A 25,635-nucleotide genomic window follows, 5' to 3' on the forward strand; every position below is an offset into this window, starting at 1 on the left:
AGCGAAGAAGTAGTGGCCATCTTTTGTCTATCACATACATGATATTCAGAAATATGGGCAAAATCTTAATCTTTTCTGTAAAACTCACTATGGCAAAGGACGATTAGCCTAACTGGAAGTTTTGTTGTTCTGAAGTAGATGAAACCTCATCTCTCTTCCATTGTGTCATAGATAAAATTATGATTGAGCTCCTTGGAGGAAAAAAAACTAAACCTCGGTGCCGGGTTCATGAACGCACTCAACATTCAGAGTGGGTAGTCTCTACAGGCACAGCGACAGTGCAGTAAGGAGCTTGGCAGAGGGAGTTTCTTTAGGAAAAATATTTTTCTCTTGAAGGACTAACTAAATAGAATGACTTTATAGGACACTGAAAAGGGCAAATGAAATGTAGGATTATTCTGAAGACCTACATATTCCTAAAACTTCAACTGCAGACCTCTTTTGTTTTTTATTTATTTTATTGAAGCATAGTTGATTTACAACGTTGTGTTAATTTCTGCTGTGCAGCAAAGTGATTCATTTATACACATATATACACTTTTTCATATTCTTTGCCATTATGATTTATCACAGGATATTGAATATAGTTCCCTGTGCTATACAGTAGGACCTTGTTGTTTATTCGTCCTATGTATAATAGTTTACATCTGCTAATCCCAAACTCCCAATCCATCCCCCTCACAGTTGGCCACCACAAGTCTGTTCTCTATGTCTGTGAGTCAACTACAGACCTCTTGTCAACTTGGATCCCTATGTCTATAACCTAAGAAACATGCATTATGTATAGAGGTCTAATATTGACAATTCAGTGCACAGAAATCCGTTGATTAATGGGCCTAATATTTGAGTTAGATGGGAGGTCTAACTGCTTCTGGCTTATTACCGTATTTCACATATCATTCCCTCCAATACTTTCAAGGGGAAAGTCACTGCATGGTACCCAGTTGCCACTGCTGATGAGTAAACACTTCACTAGAGCCTTTGAAGACAGGTGGGCAATGTTCAAGTCCTCTTTCCTTTCTAGAGCCACATCTCTTGAAGTTCCCTTTGGTGTAGCACCTGACACTGCTACCTATGGTTGCTTGCCATTGCCTTGAGCTCATGAGCCCAAAATGGTTGTTCCCCAGAAAGTACAAGGATGGTGGCGTGGTATCAAAAACAGAACAAGGCGGCTGGCCCAGTGCAGATGGATTTTCTGTGCCATGAAGGCCTGCGGGTTAGCACAAGCTTTACACTTGTGAGCCGGCCGGTGCCTTCACTCAGCGAACAGATCCCTGCCAAGTGGCCGGCTCGGGGTGAAGGGACAGAGGTAATAAGCAGCAGAGCCCTCACTCCATCGTAAAGACTGGGGAAAGCAGTTAAGGGACCGAGGCTGAGCCAAGCACATCCTGAGGAGTAAGCAGCACTTGGCCAGGCAAAGAGCCTGTGCCACACCTCCTACATGTCGCCTTGGTTCTACCAACATGCCCATCATCCCCTGTTTATCTGAAACAGAAACCCCTTATAGGGTCAGCAGATACCTTCCCCAGAGCCGAAGTCCAGGCTCCCTGCCTAACGCTCAGCCTCCTTCTCTCCTCCGGGGCCTTCCAGAGGGTCGGCCGGTGGCACATCAGGCGCTGTCTCATGCTTGGCCGCAGCAGGTCCTGGCTCCGGTGCAAAATCCACAACGAGGGCCCCGAGCTAACCAGACCCTTCTTCACATTCTGAAATGGATCCTAATCAGCCTTCCCAGAGCCGAGCTGTTAGCAGACACTGGGAGCCATAATTTAAACTTTCTGTGCAAGGATTACAGTAGCCTGCCAAGCCACCGTGCAGGAAGAAAACTTTGAAATAGGAAACTCTTTTAAGGGAGAAAAATCCAAATGAGTCCACTCTCCTTTCTTTTGGCTCCTGTTTGGGTTTGAAATGGCCTGGGCCCTGTGCCTCTTCAAGACAATCGTAAAGACCTGTTTATAGGAGGAATTTCATTATTCAGAGGGTATATGTGACTTGCACCTTTAAAAAGTGCCTTCAACTCATCAAGCCGGCCTTTGAGTCAAGTGGTGAGAGAGTGGAGATGCTGGGATGTTTTTCCTTCAAGAGGAAAAGCCTCATTTAGGGCCCCAGGCTTCTCTCTCCCTCTCTCTCCCCCTCTCCTCGCTCCCTTGTACAGTTTGCCAAAACACACAGGCCACCACTCAGTGAAGGAGAAAACTCTGCATCCTCCTCTACTGCTTCCAGCCCAGGAACCTTTCCCTTCTCTCCTGTTGGCCCCTTTTGCCAGTGAGATGGCCTGGAGCAAAAGGCAGTGCCGTGGCCTGGCCAGCCCCATGACCAGCCTCTTCCCAAAAGACCCAGGACCTGCCAGCTCTGCCTTCTCACAAGTGGTATAGAGGTGGGCTGTGCAGTGGGTTTGCCACCGTCCTTCAGAAGGACTGTCTCGAACCCTCTGTCAGCCGGGCCTGTTCCAAGAGCCTGCTGCTCCAGAGCTGGTTTTGGGCTCCTGGTTTTCATTTAAGAGCATTCCTGCTGACCTCAAGCAGAAATACTTGGAAAAATAAATCTGTGAAATGGCCCAGCGGATGGGTAGGTTTGGCAGCCCCTCCAGGGGTCATTGGGGTTATCACCTGCCCTCCAGCTGGGCTGTGAGGACCCATCCTTGTTTCTCCTGCAGAGAAAATGAAAATGCACAGACTTACGTGCACACACACATACCCTTCGCACTGTCTCAATTAAGACCATGTGCCAGAGACGCTCAGTGGGGACTTATTTATGTTTGGAAGTAAATATTGGGCTGATGTTGCACTGTTGACATCTCGAGACAGAGACGTGCTATGTAAATAGTCAAGGAACTTGAAAGGACCCATAAACATGAGGCTCTGAGTTAGTCCAAAGAAGGAGTGTGTCCAAGGCCCTTGGAATAGCTGCCCAGGAGGCAATCCAAAAGCCAGGGAGGAGGGGGTGGGCATCTCCCCAGAGACCAGAGGCCGTGGGGTTGTGCGGCCGCCCTTCACTCACCCCGAACTGGGCTGGGAAGGAGGAGGCTGGTGCTGTAGGATGTGGACCCCAGAACCCAGTCATTCTCACTTCTTCCTGGACCCCAGGCCCCTCTCAGAACCTTCCTAATGAGGGCCATTCAGGGGAAACCTGCTGTTTCCCTAGGAGTTTTCTGGCAGCTTTTTTGATACAAGTTTATATCAGAAAGTTGTGTGAATCTGTCAGGAGGGCTGAGGGAGCTGCCCTGTGGGGCCACAGGTCCCCCTCAGGAGCGGCACAGACAAGAAGCCAGAAAACCCCTGCTCCCTCAGTTTCCAGGGAAGCCAAGTTTGGCTGGAGTCTCTCTTCCTGTAGGGTTTCCATGAGTGTTCCCTCCGCTACAGACAGCAGTTATAAACAGAGCCTTTTGCCCCTCAAGTGGCAACGCAAGCCCTGGAAGGATCCAGAAAAAGTGCAGGAAAACACATACTCCACTGAACTGGAATTGAGTGAGAGGCTGCTGAGGGTCCAGCTTAACTCATCACGGCTCATTTCCCGGCACCCTCAGTGTGGACTCAGCTGGCTGGGAAAATGTAGGTTTGCCCAGCATCTCTCCAAGGTTTTCCCCAAAGTAACCATGAGTACTAGTGATGGTGAGAGTGTAGGCCTGCTGCAGGAGAGAAATGTCTTTGAAGTCTTGAGTTATCTTAGTGTTTAAGAGTTTTAGACTTCTCTATACTTTATAACATATCCATACTTTAATATAAAAATTGGAAATTTAATTTTCCAAAAACTCTTTGAGAAAAAAATGATACCAGGCAAGGACTCTGTGCCCTGTGCCTCCTGCGTGTGAGGACTGGCTACACAGCTGTATGGCCTATAGGCTGCAGTCCCGAGGTTGCTTTGGGGACCAACATAAAAAGCTTTCATTGTGTTTCAGGGCTAGAAGAGGTCTGAGAATGCCATCGATCTCTTGGGCAGAGACAAAGACACTGGGGTTCAGAGCCAGGAAATGACCTGCCCTGTGGCCAAGCGTGAGCAATACTCAGAACTCCAGGCTCCCCATGCGGCACCTCTCCCGTCCAACCCTTCTGAGTAGGTCCTGTGGCACTGAGCAGGCCTGGTATGACACAGTTGTTTGGGGAACCCTGGCTTGGTAAACTCAGAGCCTGGGCTTTGGGTTCTATACCAAAAGCCAAAACCAGTCTCTAAACAACAGCACAAAGGTGATATTCTCTTTTTCTGAAATGGAATTCGTTTGATCACGTAAGAAACAATATTAATTTGACAGAACCACCTCTAGACTATATCACACCTTTGTGTAGACAAGTAAACAGCGCCCCTTCCTCCAGAAGCTTTACTTCCATCTGTCAGAAAATTCAGAAAATCTACTGATTTTGTTAGAAAAAGACACCCGACTGCCATCTGCTGGAAAATAGTTGTAATAAGTTTACACGTCCATGATCTCTCTGATATGAGTGGCACCCTCCCCCCTTATATGCAGTGCACAGCCTGCGTTACTGTACCCAGCACTCCCTAGACATGAGCGTGTTCTGTGTTTTAAGAAATGGTCATGGGCTCCAAAGAAGGAGGACAGACACCAGTGGCAGCTCCAAGCTTCCATCTAAAGATGAGACTACACACAGGTTATGTTGGGAACAGGGCTCTGGATATCCTGCCTCACCGGAGTGGGGTGGAGAGGTTGCAAGGCTGTTTCTAAGAGAAGCTCTACGGTTACTGCCAGCAGGGGTAGACTTTTCAAGACTAGTGCTGAGGGACTTATCTTGGTGGTACAGTGGTTACGACTCCAAGCTACCAATGTAGGGGGCCTGGGTTCGATCCCTGGTCAGGGAACTAGATCCCACGTGCATGCTGCAAAGAAAAGTTTGCATGCCACAACTAAGGAGCCAGCGAGCCACAACTAAGGAGCCTGCCTGCCACAACTAAGACCCGGTGCAACCAAATTAATTAATTAAACTTTTAAAAAAAGACTAATGCTGACACCATACCTCTTGAGACGAAAGAGCTTGCTTTTGGATGCCTACAGGAGATGATATACCATCACTTTGTTGGTGAAAAGTATGACACACATAAACATGAGCACAGGAGAGCCTCCTGTGAGAGTTGGGCCAGGCACTCTAAATCCTTGCTATACTGCACACTCTGTATCAAATCCTTACGCCAGCATAGCTGTGAGAAGGTGAGCTGACTCTTGTCCTCCTTAGAGATGAACAAGAAAAGTCTGTTCAGCAGGACAGGACACAGTGATGCTCTTTCCATCTAGAGCCCTGTCAGGCTGCCCCTCAGCCACCCTTCCCGTGGGTGTTGACTCATTCAGTAATTCAGGCAAAAAAATATGGAGTTCTGTATCAGTTAACTCTTGCTATGTAACAAACCAAAGTTTAGGGACTTAAAAACAACCACCATCTACATAGGTCGCAATTCTGAGGGTTGGACTGAGCTTAACAGGGCAGTCCTCCCATCTCAGCGGGGCTCAAACCTACACCTGCAAGCAGTTGGGGGTTGGCGGGTCTAGGAGGACCTCAGCTGGTGGACTCATCTTTCAGCAGCGAGACCAAACTCATTCACTTGGAAACCAGGCAGCGTTTTGAGAAAGCAAGTGGAAGTGTGCAAGGCCTTTGAGGCTTAAGTGTGGAACTGACAGGGCATCACCTCCCATGCACCCAACTGTCATAGCAAGTCACGACTCAGATTCAGGGTGTGGAAAACAGACTCCGTCTCCTGATAGGACTTGCTGCAAAGCCACGGTACAGGGCATGGATACAGGGGCATTTTTGCAACTTATCACTGGCAGTAAGTAGCGGTGAGATGCTGAGCTCTGGGGATAAAAAGCACAAATCTGTAGGAGTCCTGAGACAAATGTGAAAGATGATAAGAGAGCAGACAGTTAAAGCTCTGCTTGACTGGTGCCACAGTAGAGATATGTTACTTCTCTAGAGTTAAAGTGAGTAACTGGAGATCACTGAAACATCACACTATCCGCAGGCAGAGTCATGTGCTAAAGAATCTTATTCTCATGTTATATCCAGCCTTCTTTCTATGATTATGTTCTCCTCAGCTCAGAAGGTGCACGTGACACATTCGCCCTGTCAACCACATCTTTATCTTTCAAGAATGAGATGTCAAGCAGTGACTTCTGAGTTAGACATTTCCATGAAGTCTTGGGTCGCTTTCCTGGCCTCCTGTGGGTATGCTTTGAGGATGACAACAACGACCTTTTTCTAATTATCCAGAACATTCAAGCCAAGCCTCCTTTCCACATCCCTTGCAGAAGGGAGAAGGTGGTAGAGATTTAATGAGAGAAAAGTATATGGGGGTGTCATAAAGTGAGGTTCTGACAGATGTGGTCTGATGCTGGGAGGACATATCCAGGGAACTCAGTGTCTGTCTGTGAAACGGGCCTTGAGGATCGAAGCTCAGAGCACAAGACCCTTGCCAGCTATTCTGTGGAAGCTTCCACTCCCTCCCAGCCATCAGACTGCTCTCAAAGGGAACTCTCAGGACTCCCTTGGCAATGTGGGTGGAGGTGACCAGCGCTGTCTTGGCAGCTCTCTTGACGGTTCTCATTTTCACCTGGGCCAGTAAGCCCCTTTCAAGGAGTAGGAAGATGGTGCAGTGAGACTGTGGATGCTTGGTTCATGGTGAAGGAGTGTGAGGAAAGATGCACAAAGGATCTAGATGTGCCCACAAGCCTGGGTTTGCTTGACGATTTGTTTAGGGCAGGTTTTGTATGTGCATTCCCCATTGGCAGCAGATTGCAGAAATTATGAGTCCCAAGCGTTTTCAAATATGACTATGGAAATTATACACCAGTGACAGTGTGGTACCATAGACCTGCAGCACAGCCTCCCAGCAGCGAGCCAAGTGTGCGTGTCTGTTTCAGTTCCCCTATTCAAGAGGATCGAAACAAGGATTTGAGGGCAAGTCATTTATTTGGAAGATAATCTCAAGAAACAGTGATAGGAGACCAGAGAAGAGAGGGCAGGGAAGGAAGCTAATAAAGGATGTGTTATCAAGCTGGTCACCACTGCGGGAAAGTTCCACGCGGAGCATGCACCTCAGGGTTTCGCACCCAAGGAGAGAGGGAGCTGGGGTATTTGTACACCAACTCTAGTCAGTCATGTTTAAGGGCAGATGCAGGAGGATGTCTGGTCTCAGAAACAGAGGCCACTAATGCTAGGGAGCACAGGACAAGAGATACCAGGTCTTCCTGAGCTTGGGAGAAAAGGTCAGCTTTGGGCTACAAAAAGTTACTTTTATATGGCAGTAGTGCCTATGCTGACTATGTGAAAAGAAATGGAAATTCATCTTACCCTGTGTGAAAAGCCATAGACATCGGAAGGAAAGGTCTTTTCAGAACTAAGCTAAAGGAAACTGCCTTCGTGGCTCAGGAGGAGTTGCCAGTTTTAGGGGGGTACACACTGCCAGCTGTGTGCACGGCAGCTCGGCAGCTCACGAGGGTCACAGATTTGAGTGACAGATCTAGAGGACAGCAAGATAGGATGCAGATCTGCAGATACTTTAAAACTCCTATTGTATGAGAGCAGTACTTATCAAATTATTCTGCAATGGCTAATCTCTCTCAGGATTTAATAGATTTATCAAAAGCCAGATAAGCTTGGGAAATATCAAGTCCCTGACTTCCTTAATCCTTTCCTAAAAGGTTGATTTGATCCTTTACTGTTCTACTGTACATTACGAATCTCTTAAAGAGTGTATCATTTCCAAACTTATTTGACCGTGGAATCTGTTTTACTCCCAAACAACCTATGAATAGCTCAAGAACTAGTCTTCCCCAGCATACAGTTTGGGAAACACTCCACCAGAAGCACATTACGAGGAACAAACAACTTATCATAAGAAAGCTTGCAGGAAGTCCGTGCATTTTGAAAAGTGGTTCCACATGATGCTTTTTCTAGATCAGCCCAGTCTGAGGAGTTGTGAGCATAGGTCAGGTTTCCTCCGGGTCCAGGTGGCTTGGGAATCAAAAACGGTTGATTCCCCAGCATCTCTAACCTGGCACCTCCTCTTTCTGCCTTTCAGATGGGCTTCTTTCGCAGAAGGTACAAAGAAATTATTGAAGCTGAGAAGAACCGTAAAGAGAATGAAGACAGTTGGGACTGGGTCCAGAAAAACCAGTGACCTGCCACCCCACCCCACCCCGGTCATGTGGCCCAGTGGTTCGCCTGTCTTCCTGATCTTTGTATCTTCCATATTTGGAAGAAAGAATCTCCTCCAGATTTTTCGGAGGCCCCACGATGCTGTTCTCGTCCTCGTTCTCTCAAGCCCAGGTGCCAACCTGAGGCAGTCACTTCGGCCAGGTCACCTGACTGGAACCACCACCACTTCCTTTTCCAGCTGAACTCGCAACTTTGGAAAGCCGGCTGCAGAGCCAGGCGATATTTATGGGTGCAACATGCGTGGTCAACCCTCAGGGGAAAACTGTTACCTAAAAGTATTTTTATAAATATAAGCCTTTTATACTGATTATGTCTTTATATTTGTATCGATGTTTTATTATTTCTATTAAATGGTTATATAGTTCACTCAAGCACTGATATCTGGCCTGAAATCTTGGAAATACTTGTATATTCATACAAATGTTAAAGGATAAAGATCTTATTGTACTCTGGAACTTGCTGTTAAAGAAGACTCAGATGAAATCATCTGAAGAAACCTCATGTGATGAATCCACCCAGCGGGTGGTGCTGTATATCAGCTGTGGTTTGGGGCTGAGCCCGAAGGCATCTCACATCTCTGTTGCCTGGAGTCAAGTGTAAAGAACCACGAGAGTTTTTTCATCTGTACCGTTCATTGGAAGATTCCCAGCAGGAATTTGGATGGAAAAACCTGATTCTTGAGGTCTGTTCTGCATCACCTTATAGAGCAGACATTTCACCCTCCTTGCACTTAAATTAAGACATGAAAGCTTGGAGCAATGCCATTTCATCACTGGTAAACCTCAGAATGGCACCTCATCCTGGACATCGTGCATCAGAGTCCGCATACCACCGGGACTGAATTGGTGCCCACCAAGCAGAGACTTGTGTCTGAGTGCTGTGATGTGTTATCTTTTCATGTTAATTTGAGTCCAGGGGTCTCCATTATCCCCATCACTCTTGCTGTCCCAGCTAATGGTAATTGCAGTGTCCTTCCCAGAGATGACCATTCAACCTGTCCTTATTTTTTTTAATCGTGTCTTAGGTGGAGTTCTTAAGAAGTGGACCCTGAGACAAGGATTTTCACACAGTAACTTATTAAGGAAGTATCCCCAGGGCACACCAGTAAGGACACGAGGGAAGCAGGACACAGAAGGGGAGGAAGACAGGTAAGGGAGCCATTTCAGGGCAGGTCCCGTGCAGGGGGTCTTCAGCCTGATCCTGCAGGGCGGCTCTGGAGGGTAAGTTATGCCTCAGAGTTGTCCCAACCCGGGGCAGGGGAGCTGAGCTTTCATAGTCTTGTACCCAGGAGAGATGTAAACTTTCTGCTTTCACTTCCTGCCAGCAAAATAGCCCCAGTAGCTCAGGAGCAGTCCTCAAAAAGAGGGCTGCACCCCCAGCCTGGGAAGCGCACAGAAATAATGCAAAAGAAATGATGCAGAGGGATCTGGGCATAGCACTGACGTCCTCGCCTATCCCCTGTACAGGTGAATGCTGAGTTATGGCCTTCACTATCCAAGCTCTCTGTTTGGCAGTGTTCATTACCAGACACGCAGTGCTGTCCAGGTTTGAGTGCAGTGTGATTCTCTGAAAGGGCGAGGTGGTGATGGATGTAGCAAGCTCAACATCACGCCTGGCCTGTAGGGAACATCCAATAACCATGAGCAGCCCTGGCTGCTGTTACCGCTGCTGGAAAACCATCTGGTACAGGGGAAAACGTGCCTAAGAGTAGGGTCTGACAGAGTCCTTAGTCACTTATCACAGCCTGCTCAAGCCCCGGGTACAAACAGATGGCATCAGATGAGAATGAAACAAGAAACAAGACCAGGCATCTTTCTCATAGGGCCTTGTTGACTGGGAGCTAAGATGTGCGGGGGCCCGTGAGTATTGTTGAAAAGACACAGAGCTCAACTTCAGGGGAGATAGGTTTTTCCAGACACATCGTTGGCTAATGCTTGCAAAGATATCTAAACTTTTGGCAAAATTATGAGGGTGCTGGGCGGTTGCAAACCTGGCAGGGAGCACACGTGTCTTTTTGTTTCTTACGCAGTTGACTCTGACACAGGAAGATACAGAATGCATCATGCTCCCCTTCCAGTTCTCACTCAGAGTTCACCTCTGACAGATATGTATGGGGCCCCTGCTGTGCGTCAGGCCCTGTGCTAAGTGCGGGGGGTTCCCCAGTGAACACCACCCCACATTTTGCCCCAGGGGAGGCAGATCTTCCCACGGTGGGATCGTGAATTCCTTTACGAGACCTCATCTGCAGCCTTCCTTGGATGGACTTCTGCTTGTTGTTTCATGTTGTCCTTTAATAAATCATTTAGGATTCTTAGGTGGTAGGCCTGGGACAGCTCCATCAGCAGCTTTGGCCAAATGCACGAATAGCCACAGCCAGCCTCCTGCAAGGTGTGCAGACGCATGGGAGACAGTGTAGCAGGATAACTGGCGGGCACGCGGTTCTGCCAGCCAGAGGGGAAAGCCTCACCAGGGGAGGGGCAGGCTCCATAGCCAGTCTCAGAGCTGGGATCCATGTGCTCCTGGATGGTTCTGAGTGGTGGGCACACGAGTGGTCACGTACCCAGGAGATTACTAAGACTAAATAGGGCAGTTTTTAAGAAAGTCACGCTTGGCCTCCACTGGAGGAAATACTGGCAGCCACTCTGGAACCTGTATGGGGAGGATGGTACATCTGCTTATCTCCTGATGCTGAGTAGGCGGGGCAGCAGGGACTGGGGAGGTGACCATTTAGCACAGAGATAGGGAAGTTGAGCAGGTTATCAGCGCTCTCAGCTTGGCCGGTTCCCCAGCTCCATCCAGTTCAGAAGCCCTCAGTAGGCTCTTGGGGGAAGCAGACAGGATGGGTTGGTGTGTCTTTGTTCCTTCTCCAGAAGGTTCTTTTAAAATTCCACAGTGCCTTCCAATTTCCACCTTGCCTGCTTCTGTGGGTTCACTGTGGAATGCCATCTGATGTTCTCTTGCACAGCATTATTTAAGTCTGCTTCAGCTTTTTGGCTGTGTATTCACTAGGGTTATAATCAACTGTCAGAAGGATTGAGGTGCTCTTTAAATATGAAAAAAGGACCTTTGTAGAAATTAAGTGAAATAATGCCCCCTTTTCAAAAATGATTCACTTATGCTCAGTTTACATGGGACTCAGGGGTTTGGAACATCACCTAAGTGAGCCCTGGACCTGTCACAAAGAAGAGCCCATGAGGTTCAGGAACGAGGGGGCACTGGCAGGAGTGAGTGGGTCCAGTGGCTTTACGGTGACTGACAGGCACACGGCCAGAATCACTTGCTACTGAGGTCACTGAGGCTTTCTCAGTCAATTCTTCAGGAAACTTCCATCAGCATTCTGAAGTTGGGTAAGCTTTGTAGAAAATCCGATGGAAAGTCCTCCTTCACCAAATCATATGCAACCTTCAGCCCTGGAGCCAGAGGCAGGGAGGTTCAAAACAAAACCAGCGGGCCTCCTGGAAACATCAGGGACCTGTTTTCAGTGTGGGTGTGTAGCAGGTCCCTTAGGTGGTTGTGATGGGTGCTGATATGCTACCTGTGGAACCGTAGCAATGTCGTTTGTAAAAAAGGTTATTCTACTTTTATTTTTGGATAAGGCATCATATCAGGGCAACGCAGTTACACTCGGGTTACGTGTAAAACCTACACCTGATGAAACCTGCGCCTAATTCAGACTTCCCGAAACGTAGAGGCAAAGCAAAGGATTGGTATTTGGGGGAAATGGCCTTTTAGCAGATAAAAGGCAGAAAACGAGTGTCCCTTAGAAATGCTCCAAGTATGCAGGGTTTTAGTCCATGTGTTGTTTTGCTATATAGAGCAAGAATATACACAGTGGAGGATATGTTCTGAAGCAAAGAATGGCTGAAGGGTTAGGATACAAAGGCAGTAGGGCCAAAATGAACCTTCTAGAATGTCTTCTGATTTTCAGCATGTGGGGGGATAATGAACAAATGTCCCATGTGATGCAATGCTTTGTAGCACAATGATCTAGATTTCAGACTGTGTTAAGGTTTTTGCAAATTCTAATGTGCACGGTGTGACCGGCGGAGTAAGTTTAAAAGCTTTAAGAGTGTGATTAATTGCATGGCAGGCACCCACGCTAACTTCACTTCCAGAACTTGATTGATGCATCTATGTACGTTTCTGTTGAGGAATTTCAGTGGGAGGGGGTGTTCCTCTTCACAAAGTCACATGTATTCAAGTCTGTGCAGTCACTTCTAATTCACTTGCACTGTTTGGGAAATGCAGGTTTACAAAAGTACGTGTTTGGAATAAAAAAAAAACGGCTACAAATGATTTGGGAGTTAAGTCTGTAATTTCTTTTGCTACTGAAGTACTTGAGCCTTTCTAGGCTGTTAAAGATGGGGTTTCGGTGTAACACAACATGAGCATTTAAAGAGCCCATGCAGGTTCATCTAATTGCACATAAAGAACCCACTCAATGTGTCCGAACTGTCCCTAGTCTTTGGCCTCCATCCCATGGTCGCCACCTTCTCTGTGCATCACCCACCTGCCCAGGGCCACACCTGGGACCTTGGTCTTAGGATGAACGTGCCCAAATTAAATGCAGCTGAGTCCTCGTTTTTAGTAGACTGCTTCCTCATGTGTCCGCCAGTCATGAAGCATTTTCCCGGAAGCCTTTTGGTAGCATCCTTACACATTTACAAACATTGTGTTCTCTTAATTTTTGATCCCCTCCATCTGTCTAGTTGTGTCCCTGTTCTTATCTCAAATATTGTTCATTTGTGTGTTTTTCTCTTTTTTCTCTAGGTGAGACCAACAGAGATCATTTTATTGATCTTTTCAAGAATAAGCCTTTGGCTACACCAATCAGGTGTACTGGTTTTTGCTTCCTATTTCATTAATTGCTGCTTTTGTACTTGTTAAGATTTATATTACTCCCCTGTGGTTAAAATTCATACACACACACACACACACACACACACACACACACCCCACACAGTATATAGAAGGGGGTCTGAAAAGATACACACCAAGGGGATAAAACTGGTTGTCTTTAACTGGGTAGGATTGTCAGTATTTTTGCTTTGCATTTTGTTTTGTTTTTACTTGTCTGAATTTTCATGTTCTACAGTGAGCATGTATGTCTTTAGTAACAATGAAACATATGCAAATTACTTTTAAAATAAAGTTACCTCTGGGAGAGTATGAACTGCTAAACCAAAAGAGATCCCAAATTCTAGGTCTCAGAAGAAAGAGCTTTGTTTGCAACAAAGAGCATTGATGAGCCTGACACTTAGGACGATGGTCCAGTGAGAAATCCCAAGATTTTTCATTCGGATGCTTCCTGGCTTAACAAGACCTGCCAGGTCACTAATGCTGATTAAGTATGCTTCTCTTGTGTTGCTCCACCTGTTTCCTTCAGCCAGGAAAAGGCCTCGACTAACTCAAAGGAATCAAAGATACAAAACTAAGAGGAGGAAAAATGGCCAATTAGTAAATTCTGTCTCCCATTCAATCAGGAGTTGTACAGTCCACTGTTCTTTACCTCTGGTCCTTAAAGTCTGTCTATTCATCAGGGTATTTTGCTTAGTAATAGAATTAATGGGAGTGCTTAGTTAGAGCTCTGTCTATACTATCAAACCACTTGGCAGCTATCCACCAGCAAGGCCACCGACCCTGAGATCATGTCCATTCATTCTGTGTAACATCCAACTAAAGTGGATATAACGAGATATGGCCAACTCTGCCCTGAAATCTGAGGCTGTGACATCTGGGCCTGCTGCCAAACATCTGCTTCGCCTCAAAGTCTAGTCCAGATCAGTGTGTGCTTTATTTGATGTGATTCTTCTATAATTGAAAAAATACCTAAAAAATGAAAGCAAATCTCAATAGAGGTATAAGTACTACCTTCTGAAGACACCAAATGGATTAATAAGCAGGGGGCATTTTTAAAAGGATCTCCAGAAAAACTTTCTTCTAAGAAATGGTAAATTTGGAAAAAATGAAATGCTCTCCAATATTACATCTATTCAGAACCCACCTTATCAATTAGAAGACTGTTTGGCTCCATATAATAGAAAAATCCAAAATAACATGGTTTAAACATGCTGGAAGTATGTTCCTCTCTCACATAAAAGAAAACCAGGTGTGGGCCATCAAGTTCTGGAACAGCAGCTTCATGGATGATCAGGATACCAGCTCCTATCTTTCTAGGCATGTGACTTCCATCCTTAAAGTTACCTCGTGGTCCCAGCTGGCTACCAGTGTACCAGCCATTGTGTCCACATTCCCAGCCAACAATAGAGGAGGATAAAATGTCAATGCCCCCTCGCTTTTAACTGGCTTCCCAGAAGTCCCATACAGCACTGGCCAGAAATTAGTCATATAAATGCATCCATCCACAAAGGAGGCTGGGGAATGGATTTTTAAGGAATAAGAGGAGAATACATATTGGAGACAACTAACAGTTGCCACACCCATTGGTATAAGCTACTCAGAATATAGCTTCCTTAAGGCCTAAATACGTACCCTTCAAATCCTTGAGTCTGACTGGATTTGAGCAAGAGGAACACCTTTATTTGGGGTGGGTACCTAGGGTACAACAGAGTTGGCTAATCATATTAATGTCCACACAAAGCTCTTTCTTGTTTTATGTTATTTTCCTCCTTTATCCCCCGCCATCCTCATTCACATTCCTCTCTCTCCTAGAGGCACCAAGTCTAATGAATTGAATACATGTCTTTAGAAATGTAAGTACCTAGTATTATTTTGTGTGTTTCACTTAAACGGTATTGAGCCTAAAAGCTCAGGTTGTGGTTTCATTTTTTTGAGGATGTATTCATGTTGCTGTGGTTATGCAGCACTACACCCTACATTGCTTCTACCACATTTTACTACTCCAGCCCCTCTGTAGGAGACCTTTGACTGCTTGCACCCTCCTGCTGCAATGAACATCCTCTCCCATGTCCCCAGCTGGGCCTGAGCTAGAATCTCTTGTGGTACCTATTACATATATTACATCTTAACATGGTTACAGTCTCCTTTTCCAGATTCTAAAATGACCCCACAGTGGATGCTCTCAGCAGCAGTGCATGTCCCTGCATCCTTGCCCATCATGGAATTATCTGACTTTCTTGCCAATCTTGTGTGTACACTGTTGTATGGAGTTAGGTTTGAATGTGTTTGACAGCCGTACACATGCATCTCTTCGTATTCTTATTGGCCATCTGGGTTTCCTTTTCTGGAATCAGTTTCACCTCCTTGAACAGTCTCTCCATTAGATTTCCAGAATAGTACACCTACCACCTCCCTGGCCACTTCTCAGCCTCCCTTGCAGGTTCCCACTCTTCTTCCCAGCCTCTTGATGTTGGAACTTCTTGCATCTGTACTCCTTGGAGATACCCATCCAGGCTCCTGGCTTTACGTGTCACCCAGAGGACCCAGGTGCCTCCAGTCTGGTCCTCTCCCCTGAATTCTCCACTCACTCAGCTAGATCACAGGCTTCTCAAACTGAGCATGTTCAAAGCTGGACTGCTGCTGTCCCCATCTCAGGAAATGGCAGCTTTATCCTTCTGCCTGCCCTGGCCAAAATCCTTGCAGTCATCCTTGACTCAGCCTTCTCCCACACTACAACCAGTCCATCAGAAATCTCTGCCAAATGGTCTTTAAAAAACAAAACCACTAATTCAAAAAGGTGCATGCGGACTTCCCTGGTGGCGCAGTGGTTGAGAGTCCGCCTGCCGATGCAGGGCACACGGGTATGTGCCCTGGTCCGGGAAGATCCCACATGCCGTGGAGCGGCTGGGCCCGTGAGCCATGGCCGCTGAGCCTGTGCGTCCGGAGCCTGTGCTCCGCAACGGGAGAGGCCACAACAGTGAGAGGCCCGCGTACTGCAAAAAAAAAAAAAGGATATGCACCCCAACATTCAGAGCAGTATTTTTACAATAGCCAAGGTATGGAAGCAACCTAAGTGCCCATCAACAGATAAATGGGTAAAGAAGATGTGGCATATATATATACAATGGAATATTACTCAGCCATAAAAAAGAATGAAAATTTTGCCATTCGCAGCAACATGGATGGAGTTGGAGGGCATTATGCTAAGTGAAATAAGTCATACAGAGAAAGATAAATACTATATGGTATCACTTATGTGTGGAATCTAAAAAATACAACAAACTAGTGAATAAAGCAGAAAAGAAGCAGACTCACAGATATAGAGAACAAACTAGTGGTTACCAATGGGGAAGGGGGAGGGGCAATATAGGAGTAGAGGAAAAAAAGGGTTATTATGGGATTATATGAAATCATCTGTGTGAATCTTTTGAAAATTGTAAAGCACTCATTGCCAGGCAAACTTAAGAGCTTTCAGGATCACTCAGAACCATCCTGTGTCTCTGTCCATACCCACTATGACTGTGGATTTTTCTTTATTTCCTTTTAGTTCTGTCCATTTTTGCCTTTTATTTAGGACTGAGCCTATTTTATTAAGTACCTAAAAGTTTAAATTATCTATCTTTTCCAGATCAACACTCTATCATTATGCAGTGATCTTCTTTTTCTCTAGTAATACTTTGTGTTCAAGTCTATGTTGGTTAGTGTTTATGCAATATATCTTTTCTCATTTATTTATAGTCTTTCTATTGATATATCCTTATATTTTGTATGTATCACTTGTAAACAGAATATAGTTGAGTTTTTAAAATCCATTCTAACACCATTTATCATTTTATTAGAACATTTAGTTTATCTGTACTTATAATTATTAATGAAATAATTGGATTTATTTCTGTCTTATTTTGTGGGGTTTTTGTGTGGTTTTTTTTTTTGCCTATCTTAAGTTTCTTTTTCTGTCCTTTTCTTCTTTTTCACATTCCGTTCTTCCCCCCATTAGTCCTTCTTCTTATGTTCTTTACGTGGATACCCAGATACCCTAGAACTTCAAGACTTACCATGGTTTACTTGCCTAAACATACCACTGTCTAAAGTTAATAACTCTCCTTTAATGCATTTTAAGTTTATACTTCAACATCATAAGTCTTTTGTTTTTGTGTTTTTGTGTTGAATATTCTGTAGTAAAATGTTGCTCATGTATTTGCCACCTTCTCTGTTCTTCATTCTTTCATCTCAGATCTTTCTTCCTGGGGTCATTTTCCTTATGCCTAGTACATCTTTTAGAATTTTCTTTAGTGGGAGACTGCTGACAGGCACTATTTCAGTTTTGTTTTATTTGAAGCTTCTTTAATCTGCCAGATTCTTGACTTTTTGCTGGCATAGAATTCAGCAGTTATTTTCTCTTGGTGGATAAATATATCATTTCATCTTCTGGCTCCTGTTGTTACCATTAAGAAGTTGGCAGTCAATCCATTTGTCACTTCTTTAAGAGGGATTTGTTTTTTCTCTCAAGCTTCTTTTAAGGTTTTCTCTTTGTTTTTGTGATCTGTAGCTTCACTCAGATGTGAAGGTGGAATTTCTGCTTATTCTGCTTGGGATTTGCTGGGCTTCTGTGGTTTGATGTCTTTCATCCATTCTCTTCATCTCTGTAAATATTCTCCATGCTTCATTTTCACTTTGACTCCTTTTAGAACTCTGATTAAGTGTGAGACTCTCTCTGTCCTTCTTGCCTCTTTGTGTACCTTTCCTGTTTCCATCTCGTCATCTCTCTGTGCAGCATCCTGGAATATCTCTTCTAGACTACTTTTGCATTCACTATCTTTTCAGCTTGTGTCAAATCTGCTTCTAGAATTGTTTATTGGGACTTTCATTTCAATTACATTCACATATCTAAAAGTTCTATTTAGTTCTCCTTCAAATGTGATTGGTAATTCTTTGTATTTTCTTGTTCACTACATGTGCTTTCAAGTTTCTTTTGTATCATTACACATGGTAATCATAGTTTCTATTTTATATCCAATACATGCAATGTCATTGTTATGTGTCTATTTCTGTTTTCTGCTTTCTGGGGTTTTTTTCCTCGATGATTCTCATTCACGTTACCTTGTTTCCTTGTGTAAATAGTGGATTTTTTTATTGCTTGGTTGATTGTTTTTTGTTGGTCTGTATGTTTTTTACTATTAGCTGCTTATTTTCCTTGGAAAATTATTTGTGGTAATTCTTTGAGAGATAGGATGGAGATGTGTTCCTATAGAGAGCATTTGCTTCTGCCTCTGCCAGGAGCTAGTCTGGGACCATACATTGAGGTTTTATGGACCACCCATGTCGTGTGAATTTGAACAAATCCATGTTAAGGCCAACTTGTGGTTGTTACTTCTCAGCAGTGATATTTCCATCACCCCCTTGCCCACCCTGTGCCCTACTCAGCACTGAGGCCACTCCCCTCAGTTGAGTACTGGTAGGAATGATGTTTCTGTTTCTCTTACATGGAGGTTGTAGCCCTTTGAGCTCCCACTTTATGGGCCCATGAACCCTGCAAAGCCATGAAAACCAACCTCAACTTTGTTAGGTTGACACCTGCTCAGGACTAAAGTGACTGCAATCCTCCACTTACCTCCCCACATTGCCACCTTCACTCAGATTTTGGCTTGATAATTTCATACTGTTACTGAGTCCGAGCTCATACTGTTCACCACACAACAGGCCAATAAATGGAGAGACGAGTTGTTGGGGCAAAGAATAGCGACTTATTCAGAAAGCCAGCAGACCAAGAAGATGGTGGACTACTGTCCCATAGAACCATCTTGCCAGGGCGTGGATGCTAGTTTCTTTTATAGAACAAAGTGGGGGTAGGCGGGGTGAGGAGGTAAAGTCAAAAAGGCAGTAAATTTTTGCAACTATTTTCTGGTTCTGGCCAGACTCCAGAGGGGATGTGTTCATTTCTTCTTTCCTGCAGCCATTCATAGGCAGGCCTGGTCAAGATGTTTGCTGTGAGCTAAACAAAGGTATTTTAGTTTAATGCTTAGGCTTGGGAGACAAGGTTCCCAGAGGTGGGCCATTATGTATACTTTGAGCTATAGGCAACATCCCCTGAGTAATTAACTTGTAGCAAAGGCAATAGAATACAAAGGTTAAAGGAAAAGAAACAGATCCAACATGGAGTCAGATTTGTTCTTCCCTATTACAATACATTTGCCATGTCTTCTGTGCTTTTAAGAGCATGCTATTGAAAATATTTTATTCTTCATTTTTAATATTTTTGTTGTTGTTGGGAGGCTTGATCTACCTTTATTCATGGATTAGAAGCCTAGATATCTATTTTCTAGGTATCTAATCTCCTCATCAGTTTGTGTGTGTGTGTGTGTGTGTGTGTGTGTGTGTGTGTGTGTGATGTTATATAAAATATTTCAAGCAAACAGAAAAGTTAAAATATATAAAATATTTCAAGCAAACAGAAAAGTTAAAATAGTTTTATGGTAAATACCTGTATACTCACCATCTAGATTCTGTCCATTAGCATTTTACTATACTTAGTTTATCACAGATCTATCCATTCCTCTCTCCATCCATTCACATGTCTGATTTTTACATATTTCAAAGTAGGTGGCATATACTAGTACATTTTCCCCTGAATGTCAGTTGTTTTTGTATGTTTGTTTGAGTTGTTAATCCAGTTATATTTTTCATTTCTATAAGTTCTATTTGGTTCTTTTTTAATCTATATAGTCTCTCATCCCTGCACATATGTTTAAGCTTTTATTTTTAAAGTATGTTAAACTTATTTTATGATGTGTATGTTATTTCCAGTAACTGATGTCTTTTGTTATCATTGTCTGTTTCTCAGTTGTGGTGCTGTGTTTCCTTTGTGTTTTGCCATTTTTTCCTGACAATTGCTTGTTCCCCTCAGAGCTTATCTGTGGGAATTTGAGGTAGTTTCCTCCAGGGAAGATTTTCATGTGCTTCTGCAAAGTGGATGAGAGAATGAATAATCTGGGACTGTTTTAAGCTAAATTCTTGCCTTGAGTTTTTTTCAGACCACCCAGGGAGTGTTGTAGGCAGCCTGCAAACTGATGTCAGAGCAGGAGCAAGGCTACAAGTTCTCTGGGGAGATATTTTTTTCTCCTCTATTCAACACCAGGATTCTAGTCTGGCCATTTTCTTGGTATACCTTGGGATGGGGCAGCAGCAAGTTGACTTCTCATTTAGCCTTATGCTGATGGTACAGTCCTTTGGTGTCCCAGATTCAGGAAGGGAGAGACCCCTTTCAGATCGTCCTCCTTGAGTGATTCCAGGACTATGTCTCCTGTGCCCCCTTCCCTATGATGCTATAAAAATTCAGAACCAAGTTTTCCCAGTTTGGCAAATGTTTCCAAGGCACAAGTCAGCTTCAGCATTCTGCCTACCACCTCTACCTGGGTTCCCCACACCCCTGAACTTAGTGCTTAACCTGGATGTGCCTCCTTTTCTTGCCATTTTGTCAATAATTTAAGAAAAGCGACTATAATATTTTCATCTTGCCCTTTTAGATGATTTCAGCAGAAAAGTCAACCATGCTAGCTGAAATAGAAGTCTGTATTTCTCTATATATTTGAAATATGTCATAATTTTAAATAATCTGATAAAAAGAAAAATCTAGAAACTTCTACTCTCAAGTAATTCTCATGTGCTCTATTAAGAATTCACTTAGGGCTTCCCTGGTGGTGCAGTGGTTGAGAGTCCGCCTGCCGATGCAGGGGACACGGGTTCGTGCCCCGGTCCGGGAAGATCCCACATGCCGTGAAGCGGCTGGGCCCATGAGCCATGGCCACTGAGCCTGCGCGTCCAGAGCCTGTGCCCCGCAACGGGAGAGGCCACAACAGTGAGAGGCCCGCGTACTGCAAAAAAAAAAAAAATCACTTAAACTCTAACATATGTGAAAACTGATTATACGAGATACTGAAAGCAAGAAGATGAAAAGCTCTGTTCAACATTTTTATGAATGATTTATTCCCTCTGGGTTTTTCGTTTAAGTTGATCTGCCTTTGAGTTGAAGGTTTTATTAATGATACTGCTGTTAATGTAGCTATTGGCAGTAACTATGTAGTAAAACTTATTTTTACTATACTTGTGATTGTGTGCTGAAACTTGTATGAACATATGAGCTGATGGAAATAAGTATAAATTAGTTTCCTACTTGTCATTGCTTAATGTCAGCAGCAATAATTATTAGGATTTATTTTTTAAGGTGCTTGTGTGTCCATAGGAAATGTTGTAAACCCAGACTTATTAGAAATGTCTAAGAGGGTTGGGGTCTGAGAAGATATATAACTTCAGACAAACAGGTGGTCTTTCTTTATACCAGGCTGAGAAAGTACACCCTGACAGAAGCCAAATAATTTCTTGAGTGCTCCTTGAAATCTTTTGAGACAAAAACAATAATATTTATACAGGACCATGAGGACCGGGTGGCTATGGGCCTCTGAGAATGAGTCTATATCTTAGAATACCAATGCCTTGTGATGTGATTTTGTTTCTGTGTGGACTTGTTCTCCGATTAGTGGGCTGAGAGTCAGATCTCTGAGAGGAGGCAAGATCGAGCAAAGGTGATTCGCAGGGTTGCGTTTTCATCCTCAAATCTTCTCTCTGACCCTCCTTCGTCCCTGCTAAGTGAGTTCCTTAGTGTGGGGGCTTGAAACATGGGAATAACAACATATATTGCATAACCCAACGATAGTGAATGGTATAGCTTCCTAAAGGGACCCTACATTACCTTATAGTGTCTTAGAGCTACCCCAGGGTGGGAGGTAGCTCTTAGACACTATACGTTAGGTATTAGAATATTATAACTCCTTCCACAAGTAAAATACGCATTATTTATCAACCTCTTCTGAGAAATGATGGCCGTCCGTGGACTCTCCATGTAAGACTTTCCTAGGATATTTGTAATATCAAATATCTATCATGTTCTCATTATGTGTCCAAACCTGTTGGTAGATGATGTGTGAATGCAGTATGGGGGCATGGCTGAGAGGACGAGCTCTTGATTTAGGCAGATCATAGGGAGAACAGCCAACAGGAGAGAAGTACCCATGAACAGCAGAGGGCCACCCCCACAAGGGCCCTGAGGGGCCAGGAAGGAGCCCTGGTCATTGGAGAAACAATCCCACTATCAGCACCACAGTGCCGTGCCTGTAATCTCCCTAAAGGATGGGTTGGCAGCAGGAGGAGCCCTGGTCAGTAGTGAGACAATGCCCACCACCACCACAGCCTCACCATGTCCCAGAACCTTGCTTATGGGACCTTAGAAAGAAAATGAGCTCACCTAGGACCCCCCCCCCCGACCATGCACACAGGGAATAATGCAGCTGCACGTAATCGTGATCATGCCAAGAGGTGATTCAGGAATGCTTGGTTGCATGATTCTGGCTGGAGTATAGATTCTTGGGTATTGTGTGATTATGCTTTTGTAATAGCAAGGTCTAGCATATATCAGTTACACCTAGAATCTGAATCTTGGAGTTGTCACCTACTCTGGAGATCACTCGCTACAGGAATTTTTTCTTTGGCATCCTTGAAATTGCATTCTTCGAGTCTCTGCTCAAACGTTCTCATTGATGAAACGTTCACCATACTTCTCTGCCCCACTGGGTCAGTGCTGCTGAACCCTGGAGCTCCCTCTGTCTCCCCAGCCCTCCCAGCCATCTATGTCACGTCTCCCTTTATTGCTTTTTTAAAAATACTGGTAAAATACACATATCATATATTTTTACCATCTTAAACATTTTTCAGTGCACAGTTCAGTGGCATGAAGTACATTCACATTGTTGTGCAACCATCACCACCATCCATCCCCAGAACTCTTTTCATCTTGTAAAACCAAAACTCTATACCTATTGAATGATGATGCCCCATTCTCCCCTCCCTCCAGTCCCTGGCAATCACGATTCTATGTTCTGTCTTTATGATTTTGACGACTCTAGGTACCTCATATATAAGTGGAATCATACAGTATTTGTCTTTTTGTGAATGGCTTATTTCACTTAGCATAATGTCCTCAAGGGTCATCCATATTGTAGCATGTGTCAGAATTTCCTTCCTTTTTAAGGATGAGTGATATTCCATTGTATCAATATACCACATGTATATATACCATGTATATACACCATATATACCATGTATCAGCTATTGTGAATAATGCTGCTATGAACGTGGGTGTACTAATATCACTTTGAGACCCTGCTTTCAATTCTTTTGTGTGTATATATATATATATCTCCAGAAGTGGAACTGCTGGATCATATGGTAATTCTATGTTTAATTTTTTGAGGAACCAAGGAACCACTATACTGTTTTCCACAGTGTCTTTACCATTTCACATTCCCACCAAGAGCGTACAAGGGGTCCAGTTTCTCCACATCCTTGTCAACACTTGTTTTCTGTTTGTTTGTTCGTTTGTTGGCAGTAGCCATCCTAATAGGTGTGAAGTAGTATCTCCTTGTAGTTTTCATTTGCATTTACCTAATGATTAGTGATGTTGAGCATCTTTTCATGGGCCGATTGTCATTTGTATATCTTCTTTGGAGAAATGTTTATTCAAATCCTTGGTCCATTTTTGAATGGATTTTTTGTTGTCGAGTCTTACAAGTTCTCTATATATTCTGGATATTAAACTCTTGTCAGATATATGATTTGCAGATATTTTCTCCCATTCTGTGGTTGTCTTTTTAGTTTGGATAGTGTCTTTTGATGTGCAAATTTAAAATTTTTTCATCAAGTCCAATTTGTCTATTTTTTCTTTTGTTGCCTATGCCTTTGGTGTCACATCCAATAAATCGCTGTCAAATCCAATGTTGGGAAGCTTGTGTCTTGTATTTTCTTCTAAGAGTTTTATTGTTTTAGGTCTTACAGTTAGGTTCTTGATCCATTTTGAGTTAATTTTTATATATGGTGTTAGGTAAGGGTTCAACCTCATTTTTTTGCATCTGGATATCCAGTTTCCTAGTACCACTGGTTGAAAAGTGTTGAATGGTTTTGGTACCCTTGTCAAAAATTACGTGACCAAATATGTGAGGGTATATTTCTGGGGTCCTTACTCTATTCCATTAGTCTATATTTCTCTTCTTCCCTCTGTACCCCCAACCTTCCCAGCCATCTGTCCCAAGTTTCCCTTTAAAAATAAAATATCTACTTTGTCTCCATGACAGCATTCAAAGCATATGAAAAGAGGTGCTATATAATCTATAAAATTTCTCTTTCCTGCATAAAGAAATCTCTAGTTCCTAAAACTATGTTTATGACAGCTTCCACATCCTGTACCATCTCTGACATAAATAAGAAAATAACTGTCACCCTGTAATGAAGCTACCCCTCAAATTTCCCTCCTTGCTTTGAGCTGCCAGCATAGAACTAAATTCAGTAACAAGAATTTTTATCTGTCTTGTTGGCAGCTTTGCTACCACGTTGACTCATATTAAGACTGTGGGCAACTCCTAGGTATTTTAAAATTCACTCCTATAAAAGAAAAATGAAAAGACCTTCCCGATACCATTTGTTTTAATTCTGAAAAATATTTCAAAAAAGTGCAAACAGTATTATAACAAATGCCTGGGAACCTACCACCACTTTGTCACATTTGCTCCAAGTATTTCATTGGATTTTTAAAACTTTTTTTGGAAATAATTATAACCTCACAGGCAGTTGAAAAATAAGAAGTCCCATGTACCCTTCACCTAGCTTTCCCCAATGGTAACATCAAGCATAGCTATAATACATACAATATCAAAAAGGGGAAATTGATACTGGTACAATCTATAGATCTTACTCAGATTTCATCAGTTTTTATATACATTCACTCATTTGTGTGCATGTGCGTGATCTATAGTTCTACGCAATTTCACCACATGTATAGATTCCTTTAACCACAACCACGATCAAGATTAATTACCACATAATGTTGCACACCTGAAAATAATATAATGTTTTGTCAATTATATCTTAATTTAAAAAATTTTTTAAAGATTAATCACCACAAAGGGACTCCCTCATGCTACCCCCTAACCCGACCCCTAACAATCATTAATTTCCACCTCTATAATTTTGTCTTTTAGAGAATATTTTGTAAGTGGAATCATAGATTATACAACTTTTTTTCTCCATTTGTAGATTCTAGTCAGATTTATTGCTATTCATAGAAATTGTCCCTTTTTTCCTCTCTGCAGGCAGTATCCACTTTACATATGTGTGGTAAGCCCTCTTCAGCCAGGTCGGAAAAGCAGGAGGGAGATTCCCAAATCCACTGAGAAAACTGAATTAATTTTCTCTGAGAAAATGCAGTTGGTATTAAGTTTCCATAGGGGTAGCACTACTATTCTATTATCACCCTATGGACACATTATGAATTCAATAGACGTTTTTGACTAGACAAAGTACTATTCATAACATTGCTCCTGTGAAAAAATATATCCCAAAGTCCAAACTGGAAAACATCCGTTTATTAGTGTTTGCAAACGTTGTGTTGGAATTGTGTGCCCAACTTTGCTTTGCCAAACATTGTGTGGGCTTGGAGTAACTTTTATCTGACCGGGGTCAGAGAAACAAAAATATTCACATTTCTTTCAGTTGTGGTAAAAAAAAAATATATATA

The 25,635-nt window shown here is 43.4% G+C and overlaps 2 protein-coding genes across 2 annotated transcripts in view; both read left to right on the forward strand.

The window, feature by feature from the left end:
• The window catches only part of ITGA9 (integrin subunit alpha 9), a gene marked incomplete at its 5' end in the record, with an annotated part of 338,540 nt that extends 326,088 nt beyond the window's left edge, over positions 1–12,452 (forward strand). The window contains one exon of the mRNA XM_024756339.1: positions 8,020–12,452. Coding sequence (XP_024612107.1) covers positions 8,020–8,118 — 99 coding nt within the window. The remainder of the gene's footprint in view (positions 1–8,019) is intronic.
• Positions 9,796–25,635, forward strand: part of CTDSPL (CTD small phosphatase like) — a 149,344-nt gene continuing 133,504 nt past the window's right edge. The window contains exon 1 of the mRNA XM_024756353.1: positions 9,796–9,839. Coding sequence (XP_024612121.1) covers positions 9,796–9,839 — 44 coding nt within the window. The remainder of the gene's footprint in view (positions 9,840–25,635) is intronic.

This window comes from Neophocaena asiaeorientalis, unplaced genomic scaffold, assembly GCF_003031525.2.
Source record: "Neophocaena asiaeorientalis asiaeorientalis breed wild unplaced genomic scaffold, Neophocaena_asiaeorientalis_V1.1 scaffold265, whole genome shotgun sequence".
In the NCBI taxonomy this organism is placed as follows: Eukaryota; Metazoa; Chordata; class Mammalia; order Artiodactyla; family Phocoenidae; genus Neophocaena; species Neophocaena asiaeorientalis.